The sequence below is a fragment of the Microtus ochrogaster genome, unplaced genomic scaffold (genome assembly GCF_000317375.1).
Source record: "Microtus ochrogaster isolate Prairie Vole_2 unplaced genomic scaffold, MicOch1.0 UNK45, whole genome shotgun sequence".
In the NCBI taxonomy this organism is placed as follows: Eukaryota; Metazoa; Chordata; class Mammalia; order Rodentia; family Cricetidae; genus Microtus; species Microtus ochrogaster.
Window position 1 is genome coordinate 756,173 of NW_004949143.1, and position 11,219 is coordinate 767,391.

Consider the following 11,219-nt stretch of genomic DNA (forward strand, 5'->3'; position numbering starts at 1 on the left):
TGTGTGTGTGTGTGTGTGTGTGTGTGTGTGTTCTTCCCCCAACTCAGTCATCTTGATCCCTTATGTACCCATCCTCTCTCTTCTATCCCCTCCCAGTTTAGCCATGAAATCTTAAATATTTCTGCTTCCTGGGACCTTTAAAGTATGTCCCTCTTAGGGTCCTCCTTTTCACCCTAGCTTCTCTGGGGCTGTGGATTGTAGCCTGGTTATCCTTTGCTTTATGTCTATTCACTTATGAATGAGACTGTGTTTGTCTTTCTGGGTCTGGTTTACCTCACTCAGGATAATTTTTTTTCTAGTTCCATCCATTTGTCTGCAAATTTCATGATGTCATTGTTTTTTTTCCACTGAATAATACTCCACCGTGTAAATTTACCACATTTTTTATCCATTCTTTGGTCGAGGGGCATTTAGGTTGTTCCCAGGTTCTGGCTATTAAAAATAATGCTGCTATGAACATAGCACATATCTTTGTGGTAGGATTGTGCATCCTTTGGGAATATGCACAAGTGGTATTGCTGAGTCTTCAGGTAGGTTGATGCCCAGTTTTCTGAAAAACTGCTATACTGATTTTCAAAGTGGCTGTCCAAGTGTGCACTCCTACCAGCAGTACAGGAGTGTTCCCCTTACTCCACCTCCTCTCCATAATAAGCTGTCATCAGTGTTTTTGATTTTAGCCATTCTGATGGATATAAGATGGTACCTCAGAGTTGGTTTGATTTATATTTTCCTGGTGGCTAAGGGTGTTCAGCAGTTCCTTAAATGTTTTTTTTTGGCCATTTGATTTTCTTCTGTTGACTCTTTCTTTTACTGTCATTCCAGGGAGTATGGAAACCTTCATATGAAGTTCACCTCAATATTTATTTTTTCTCTTCTCCTCAAAACACTAGTAGTATCTGAATTTCTTTCATTTTTTCCTTCTAATCTGTAACTTGAACCTGGATATGTATAGTTTAGATAACTCCCATTCTTTGAGGAAGCTGGCCTTCCATCTGCATATTCTTTCCTTTCTATAGGCTTAACTGATCCCTATAAGTTGATTTGCCTTCCTCTTTCATTTTTTACCTCATTTTATGAAACAGAATCTCTCACTGGCCCTCCCTAGGCATTACCAATTCAACTGGACTGTCTGGCCAGCAAGCCCTAGGGACTGCCCTGCCTGTCCTCCCAGCACTAGGATTTCAATCTTGTTTGTGAACATGGATGTTAGCAGGGTTAACTCTGGTCTCAATGAACTATTTCCCCATCCCCAAATTGTCTTTTTTCTGACTTTTCTGAGATTAAGGTCTTTCATTCATTTTATAATTTTTCATATTCATTTACAAATGTATTGTGTAAAGTAACTATCATAAGCAACATAGTATATATAGTTAAAATTAGATAGTCCAAACTGCAGCAATATGATTCATTTAATTATTTAGATAAATGCAGATGTATGTCCTAGTTAAGTCACAATTTTAGGTTGCAGCCCAGCACTGAAGGACAGTAGGGGGACAAAATTCTGAAGCTGCCAGTCACATCCCATCCACAGTTAAGAGCAGAGACAAATGAATGCATGCATACCTACTGCTCAGTTCATTTAGGACCCAAGCTCAGAGAATGGTGTCCACCCACTTTTAGTGTGAGTGTTACCTTATCAACTAACTCAACCAAGATAGTCACGCACAGATGGCCCATGGAGTAACCTAATGTAGAAAAATCTCTCACTTAAGATTGTCTTCCCAAGCCAGATTGTGCCAAGTTGACAATTGAAATTAACTGTCACATACAGGTATATGAAATTTAAATTATGGTAAAATGTTGTATTTTTGTTTTTAGTAATGAAGTTTTTTTTGATAATTTCATATATGTATACAATGCATTCTGATTACTCTCACCCTACTTGTTCCTATCTCCTTCCCGTTTAGATATTTTTAAACAATTAAGTGTGCAATTCAAGAATGGTCAGCACAATTACAGTTAATCTCCAGAATACTTTTCATCTCCAAGACTTAGAATTCTCTCATTAAAAGGCAACTTCTCTGCATCCTGCTGTAGGCTGTAACATTCAATTTCATTTCATTTTTAGGCACTGTAGGTAGAAATATAGTAGTAATTAAAATATGTTATGTTGAAAATGATGAGAGAAACCATAAGCTAATTTTACTTTACTACTTAAATAATCTGTGATTAAGTCACCTGCTGCTTCTCGTCACCAACAGAACATAAAGTGGATGTGGATACAAAGAAAGTGTTGACCCAAGTGATTGTTTCAAAGACCTAGTCATAACCAGCTTATAAAATAACATCCAAAAGCTTTTTTAGCAAAGTCAGTGTAAAGTTTTCTTCACTTTCTTTCTAGCTTTTTGTTTTGCTTTGCTTGTTTTTTTCTTTTGTCTATCCATGGGGAAAAATGGGTAAGCAAGTTAATAAGCAGGCAAAGAAATAAAGCACTATTTTATTTAATGGCAAAGGCATTTAGCAGTGGGGCTCTATTCACACAATGACTTTGCTAATTATAAGTGAGCCTGGTGCAGTATTTAAAGTATTTAGAAGGTTCTTAGAAGGCATTGAGTTCTGCTTGTAACAATGCAGCTATAATCTTCCAACAAAGAAGAAAAGTATTGCTTTTCAAATGTCCTATTAGTCAGACTGTTTATTAACTTAAATGAACACCCCTTTATCTTGCACACTCTCCCACCCCTCATTTCCCATACTCCTTGCCCCTGACTAAGAATTCTGATGTCAACATAGGCAGGCAGAGTGTGGTATACAAGGTCTTTCAAGGTTTGGCATTTTCTTTTTTCAATTAATTAATTTATATTTATTTTAATCCTAACCAAAGCCTCCCTTCCCTTATCTCCTCCCACTCCCTCTGCCCACCAATCCTCCTTATTCTCTCAGGAAAGGGCAGGTCTCCCATGAGCATCAGCAAAGCGTGGCATATCAAGCTACCATAAGACCGAGTACATCCCCCTGAATTCAGGCTGGACAAGGCAATCCAGCATGAGGAACCAATTCCCATGAGCCAGGCTAGTCTTCTGTGTGGATTTTGCTCTGATGTCCCTGAACCCCCTGACTCCTACAATCTCTCCTCCCTGTCCTCAGCAGGATTCCTCTGAGCACAATGAGTGGCCAAGAGTCTTCCCCTTCACTGGAATAAAGGCTCTTTGGCAGAGTAGTCACAGGATAGGGCAAAGATCTGGCCTTTTCTTTCTGTACCTTCAGTTCTTATACCGTGTTTGTTGTGCTCACTGTGATTCAGTTAACAATTGTCATGCCCCAACAGAGTTCTGCACCTGTGCATTGGCCTTTGCTGCATTATCATTTGCTGACTCCTGCCTGCTCAACTTTTTAAAAAATGTATTTTACATACTGGCCACAGTTTACCCTTCCTCCTCTCCTCCAAGTCCCTCCCCCTTTGTTTTCACCTTCAAATCTACTCCTCCTCTGTTTTCTGTTCAGGAGAGGGAATACTTCCCATGGATATCGATGAAACATGGCCTATCAAATTGCAACAAGACTAAGCACCTCTCTATATACTAAGGTTGGCTAAGGTGACCCAGTATGAGGAGTAGGGTCCCAAAAGTCAGTAAAAAAGTCAGAGACAGCCCCTGTTCCCACTGTTAGGAGTCCCACAAGAGGACCATTTTTAATTTTTTTTTCTTGTTCAATTGTTAATATTCATACTGGAAACCTCATAGCCTCCCTTGAGTTGCCTTTTCCACACTTGCAGGTACACTGATAACACTTTACTCAAAACAGTTAGGACCCAGGTTACACATTATGGCAATCATGTGTTCACAGCTCTCTTTGACAATAGGCTGTGAGTACCTAGGAGAAAGGGGATGAAGTATAACTTCTAACCTTCCTACTTCACTCTAAATAGCTATTGTATGTTTTGGCACTGTTTATATTCAATAAATGTACAAAGGCAATTATTTGGATCAGGAATGTAAATGGTGCTGTGATCTAATGTCAGAAAGATAAAAATGATGAGAATTCTGGGGAAGTAAGAAAAAGAAGATGAGGAGAAAGAAGCAACAGAAGAGGGCAGGGACAGAGAAACCTAGTAAGGAAACAGGTAAGGCACTGGGAGAGTGAGGAAGTTAATTCCAGCTTCTGAGAAGCATCAAGAGAGAGACTGAGGTGTTTGAAGAAGAACTGGAGGGAAGACGTTCGAAGAGTTTTTGCACCCTGGACTAGGCCACTGCCTTGGGCTACAGTTATGAGCTAGCGAACCCTTTTGCTCACCGTGCCATACAGCCGCTCTATTCCAATCAGGACCTAAACACTGGCAACCTCGATGTAGCACCAGAGGGGGTGGGAGGAGGGAGAACTTTTGACTGTGTTTTGGGGATAGCTTATGTTTGGGGGGGGGAGCTTCCAAAGGGCAATGTCCTAGCAATCTTGCCACTGTCTTTACTTTCGCTTTTCTTGAGCGCTGTGGCGAGGGTGTGGCTCCTACTAGCTGCCTGGTAAGAGTGGAAAACCTTTGTACACCCCCTCCTTTGCTAAGCACCTTTATAGTGCATGAAGGCAGCATGCTGTTGTGATCGTGCATGGAAATACTCCATAGTGTTTATTATTATCCTTAAGACGGAATGACTTTGCAGATTCACCAAGCTCTCTTCTTCACAGGAAGTGTGCCCCTTGATGGCCGCAGCCTTTTTGGAGTTTTTCCCTCGGGGAACCAGGAGTACCTTGTGCTAGAGAAAGCAGCATGGTGTGTCTATGGACAAAAGTCAGGAACTCAGATTGGTAGTATGTGTTCTGCCACTTAATCTGAGGCTTACTAACATATTAAGTGTGAATAATGTCACCTACTTCATAGGTTTATTGTGAAGGATGAAATCATGCAATACAGAAAATCTCACACTTCCTTGCAATTCCCACCGCATTCTCTCTTCTGATCCTCTCAATAATCTGCCAGCTATTTTTACCTTCAGTTCACAAATGAAGAAACTGAAGCTCACAAAGGAGGAATGATTTATCCAAAGACACATAGCCAGATTTTTTCAGTTTTCTTTCTGTTGCTGTGATAAAAACACTGGCTATAAACAACTAAGAAAAGGGTTGATTTGGTTTATACTTCAGCTGGGGCAGGAACTCAAGCAAGAACTTGAAGCAGAAGCTAGGAAGGAATGCTGCTTGCTGGCCAATCTGAAGGCCCATGCTTAGATAACATTCTTATATAATCTAGTACCACCTGCCTAAAGAATAGTGATGCCCACAGTGATCTAGACCTATCTACATCAATGAACAATCAAAACAGGTCCCCACAGACATGCCCTAAAAAACAACCCTGATGTGGGTAATCCTTCGATTAAGGCTCCATTCTCAGGTGACTTAAGACTGTGCCAAGGTGACAATTGGGGCTGACTAGGATAGTTAAAATGGTGCATTCTGGTGTTCTGTTTTCAAAATAGTATCCCTTTGTACAAACCTACTACTTAGCAAGTTCATTAATGTCCTTCAAGGCTCTTCCTCCCTGAAGTTCCCAAATGTACTTTGTATAATGAATTCATCATCTACTGTTTGTTTTGTTCTCTCCCTCCCCTCTCTTTTATGGCTCTAGAAGAAAACACCAGCAGCCCCAACAAAGAAAACAAGCACCACTTTCAACATCGTGGGAACCACCTATCCTATGAATCTGACCAAGGATGCTGAGTTCCCCACCATCTCCAAGGGTGCTGCTCCAAGTGCTTCTTCAACTCCAACAGTTGTTGCTTCGCCCAAGGCCACTTATGTGCAGGAGAGCCCTGCTGAGACCAAGACCTACAACAGTGTCAGCAAGGTTGACAAAATTTCCCGCATCATCTTTCCTGTGCTCTTTGCTATATTCAATCTTGTCTATTGGGCTACATATGTGAACCGGGAATCAGCTATCAAGGGCATGATCCGCAAACAGTAGATAATAGTGGTGGCACAGTATACCCCATGAAGCATCTAAACACCCAAAACCTAGGGCTCCCTTCATGTGTTTCATGATTCTTCTTTTTAATCCTGTTTCAAGCTGAGTGTAATTGCTTTCTCAGTTCATATTATGAGCCTCGATGAAAATGTAACAACAGAAAAATGACTTGTCCTTTGAACATTGCTTGGATTGAGCCAAACACTGCCATTTGTCCAGTTGCTCATTTTAGTATGCCAGTCTTCCCCAGCTGAAGGCACTGCATGTGTTTAATTTTACTCTGCCCAATAATGAAGGAACAGGAGACTCTTACTTCATCTAGTGGAAATCTTGGCTTTGTGGGGTCCAAGGTGTTGAGATCCCAGAACATATTAACTGGGTTACATAGGATGATTATGAAACACTATGGTGTTAGGCCCAGATATCCCATTTAATCTTATCAATCTGGCCCCTTTTATGCCCCCAGCAGGGCCTACTAGACATATGAACTGGTAGAATGGGAAGAAAGAATCCTATCAAACTTCTGATATGACCCCTAAATTAGCAATTAGTGGAAACAATTGAGGATCACCTGTGTCAAACATGTATAATAATAAAAAAGAGAACTAGTTGGATTATTCAAGCATTAAAAGTGAGCTCTACTTCAGTTTCAACAACTCCCTCAGGAAAGTAACACCTTAATATAAGTCTTCTTCAGGAAAGTTCCCTTGCCTAAGTAACACCGAGCTCATTATAGTCAGCGGAGTATTGCTTACTTTGGATCAATGGCTGCCTGGGAACTCTTCTGGAAAAAAAGAACAGACATTTTGAAGTTAAATTAAAAATGTACACATACACACAAGATGATCGAGATTGAATGCCTATATAAAAATTAGTCAAAGATGGGGAACCTAAAAAACTCAAGTCCCTGGCAAGGCAATTAGTCAAACAATAGATGGAATGTGGTGGCTGGTAGTGGTTAAAAACTGAAATCTGCCTCAAAAGAAATGGCCACAAGCAGGGGAAAGCCAACCTCTTACTTCCATATTGTACATATCGTGCTCCTCTTCCAGACACAGGCACTCTGCTTCCATTATGTCCAGGAATTCTTACCTACTTTGGATGCCGACTGCAATGAGGGGTGAATTGCAGATTCACACAAATATCTCTACTTATTTTGAGCCAGTTAAATTATTAACTTTATTACCGATTTTATAATGTATTAGAGGCCATTTGATCTCATTTTGTTCTTAAACATAAGCATAAAGGACAGACATAAACACAATTTTTATAAGGTAGTCCCAGAAGTTTGAATAATTTGCCTGGACTTCTTATAAATGTCTTTAATAAATAAATAAATATCCTACACCCATTCCCAAAGGCCAAAATGAAGGAATAACTGAAAAGCGAGGTTCATTCTTACCTCAGAATGAGCACAGCTACAGTGAGCCCTCTGGGTCATGAAGACAGTTTGATATTATAAAGGTCTTTAGGAAGGTAACAATGCATTACCTAAAAAAGATCACTTCTAGAAGTAATGACTTGAAGGAATGAGACTGTTTAATACAACAGCCCCAGCTACTTTGAATCTGAATAGCTCAACTAGTCCACAGTATCCAAGAAGGTCCAAGGTAAAGCCATAAGTAGAATCTCTGCACACCCACTGAACAAAGCTCCTAAGGGATGTGTCGTTAGCTGCTGGTTGCCTTTTCACCCATATTTCCCTTATCCCCTGCTTCCTCGCCATTGCTGGGATGATGCATGCCAGTCCCATTATGCTTAAGACTGTGTCTGTAGGTACATTTGTGACTAGAAGAGTATTGTCTTGTGGATGTGTAGGGATGGGAGGTGGGTGGGGGGCTGTTAATGATCGTCTTAAGGAATTTAGAATGGAAGCTTGACCTTTGCCTCTCTGTAGAAATTGTGTTTCTAAATGCTTTGGTGCAATGTTTAGTGGCTGTTTATTAAACTCTTTATGAATTGTACTTGTGCTGGAATAATTTCATTCATTAGTCTTTTACATAGTATTTACTACATTCTTGACTTTGATGCCCACTCTGGTACTCTAAACTTTCCACTTCTTAACACCACCAGAAAATAGTATCTCCGGAGCATGAGATCAGTTATAGTGATCTAGAATGGATCCTGTATGAAAACATAGCTTTGAATGACTCCTTACCCAACATGAAAGAAAAGAAAATGTATTTTCATTACAGTTCTAGATATGTTTCCCTTTCCAGCGAGTCTGTTTTCATTTGACAATATTACAAGGAAAGTGATAGAAAGCACCTGACTGGTTAAGCCATATTTTACGGTATTAATGTTTTTCATAGTGTTCTCAAAAATCTTAAAGGTAATCTCAAGAGATGTACTTGAGAAATTTACTTGGTCCCTGGAATGGGAAAAATATTCTTCAGAGCGTGTTTTACACACACACACACACACACACACACACACACACACACACACACACACACACACACATTATTCTCTAAAATGAAAGAAGGGCTTGAGTGGTCTGACCACAGATACTCATTCAGCTGTATGGTCATGTGATAGAAGCTATTGCTACACTAATCCCTTGGTCCAGGTCCATGCATTTCAATCACCTCATAGTAATATGCAGAAATGCCAGAAGCAGCCATGTTTATAAAATTCCTCCACATAATATTTAAGTCTTATTGTTTCATTAAGAATCTGAAATCACCTTGCCTCTGAAAAATATTTACCTAGTCTTAGGGGAATCACCAGCTGTTACACTCCTGGTTTCTGGGACCAGTAAACCTATGTTTGAATATTTTATAGTTTTATGGTACAAAAAAAAAACAGTGCGGTGTGTGTGTGTGTGTGTGTGTGTGTGTGTGTGTGTGTGTGTGTGTGTTGGGGGTGGGAAAGAAGAACCAAAAAGGGAGGAAGACAGAAAAGTAGAAAGAGAATAAAAGGAAAAGGAAAGAAGAAGGGAAGAACATCCCCAGAGCATTGAGTGTACTAGGGTAAAAGTACCTTCTAGCATGTGGTAGGAGCACAATAAATGTTTACTGAATAAGCAAATAGTAATCTACATCAGAACTACATGGTAGGGTTGGGTAAGGTAGATGCTTTCTCCATGATCAGTAGATGCCAACGGAAACAAGCAAATATAATGTGCAGCCTTCTGAAGCAACTCTGAGAACATTCCAGTGCCAATAAGCATGCACTGTTTCAAACCACTTTAAATAGCGTTTTTTCCTAATTAAATCACTGTTTGTTCATGACTGCTTTTAAATGTGGAGGTCTCATTAATAATCCATTAGTTCCTCTTCCTAGAGACCTACAGACAGGTAAGAAGACATGACTGAGTAGCAGACCCCTCTGAAACCACAGGCATACCTGCTGACTCCTTCAGAGTCTGGGCTTGTATAGCAGACACCCTAGAACACAGACTCCTTGTAAAAGGTCCAGCAAGAAGTAAAAGTAACAGGGAGGGTACAGAAAGAAATAATCTGGGGACATTCTATCAGTAAGGTCCCAGAACTTGAGGCATGCCTCTCTCCAGCTTCAGTGGCTTCTAGTTACATAACTTTCTTTCACCCAGCAAGTCAATGATGTGCCCATATACTACAGTGAGGCACTTCTTGAAAAAAACTGCTTTCTGGGCCTTCTGCCTTGTATTGTCCCTTAAATTGTAAGTGTTTAAAGTATAAAATATAATGTTGTGGTAAACATACACCGTGAAATGATTATCATTATCAAGCCTACATTTGGGGCTTTATGCTTGGGCTGTGTTTTTGTCTTTGTTTCTTTTGTGATACAATGACAAAATGCTCTTACAAAAGCAACTCAAGGGAGGGTTAACTTTAGATCCAGCTCATGGTTCAGTGTACACCATGGCAGGGAAGTCAAGGCAGCAAGAAGTTGAATCATATACATAACCAGGAATGAGTGAGCGATGTATGCATGCATGTATGAACACTGCTCAGCTCATTTTCTCCATTTAAATGTTCAGAATCCCAGTCAAGGAATGATCCCACCCACAGTGGGCAGGCCTTCCTGTTTTTATTAAGGTAATTCAGATAATCTCCCACAGTCATGCTTGGAGGTCTTGTCCTAAGTGATTCTAGATAGATTCGTTCACATTGGCAATTAACATTAACTATCACAGTTTTGTTTTCTTTCTTTTATATTTCACATAAATAAGATCACAGTGCCCTTGTCTTTCTGTGACTGGCTTATTACACTTAAGATAGTGACCTCTAGGTCAGTCACATGACAAGTAGTAGGCATAACCTGGACTTGCTCTGCTTTCCTTCACTTTCAGATCCAATAAAAGTCAGTTCAGATTCTGCTAGATCCAGGTCAGCATAATATTCTTTGTAGTAGCAACTTTGGTGAGATGTTCTATGTCACCAGATCCTGGTCCCCGTTCCGACTCTACTATTGATTTCACAGTAGCCCACTCTAGAAGCACAAAAGCTATTTTTTTTTAAAAAAAAAAACCTTTTGCATTATAATTAGAAGTATAATTAGAAGACTTGGCAGCTTCAAATGAGTTTTTATTAAATGCCAAGTAAAATCCATGAGGAGAGAAACTTAGGGCTACAGGGGCCATATTAATAGGTGGAACAAGGGTCTCTCATGATCTGTGCCTTCACCCTCACATCCTAGCCGTGAGCTACAGGTCTCACGTGTGAAGAGATGCAGGATGAGTATGGTTTAGCTCCAATCTATCCATGGGAAAAACTGGATGTGAAGCTAAGATTAGAAGTTTTTGGCAATGCTGGCACACTCCTTTAATCCCAGCACTTGGGAGGCAGAGGCAGAGAGATCTCTGAGAGTTCGAGGACAGCCTGGTCTACAGAGCTAGTTCCAGGACATCCAGGACAGAGAAACCCTGTCTTGAAAAAAAAAAGATTCGAGTGATGATTAAAAGACAAATCTTAGCCCAGAAGAGAAAAGAAATTCTCATAAGAGAACCTCTTGCACTTGTAGACCTGCAATATGGAGGGACCACTTCTCTTTTTTATCACAGAACGAAGAACTCTCTTTGCCCTAAAGCCAGCTCCTCCTTTGTTCCTCTTTGCTCTCTATGTCAAAGAATTTTGTTATCTACTCTCAATGAAACTGCTCTTGCGAGTCACCACTGTCCTCCTTCCTAAAATCTAAAGGCTTCCCCCGCCCCTTACCTTATTTGATCTGTCAGCAGCATTTTTTACACTGTTCACAACTCCTTTCTCTTTGAAATTGACTCTGGTTTCATGACACCACACTCCCTGGAGAGCCACTTAGTTATCCCACTCTCCAGTTATCTCTTATATAACAAAGCACCATAAGTGAAACAACTCCTCCTTATCTTACGCATAGATCAAGA

General features: G+C 40.3%; 1 protein-coding gene across 2 annotated transcripts in view; it reads left to right on the top strand.

Annotated features, from left to right (window-relative positions):
* Positions 1 to 7,857, top strand: part of Gabra3 (gamma-aminobutyric acid type A receptor alpha3 subunit) — a 271,578-nt gene extending 263,721 nt beyond the window's left edge. For both annotated transcript variants that reach the window (XM_013354470.2, XM_005369171.3), the window contains exon 10: positions 5,558 to 7,857. In XM_013354470.2, the coding sequence (XP_013209924.1) occupies positions 5,558 to 5,893 (336 nt within the window). In that variant the 3' untranslated portion in view covers positions 5,894 to 7,857. The remainder of the gene's footprint in view (positions 1 to 5,557) is intronic.
* The last annotated feature ends 3,362 nt before the right edge of the window (positions 7,858 to 11,219 follow it).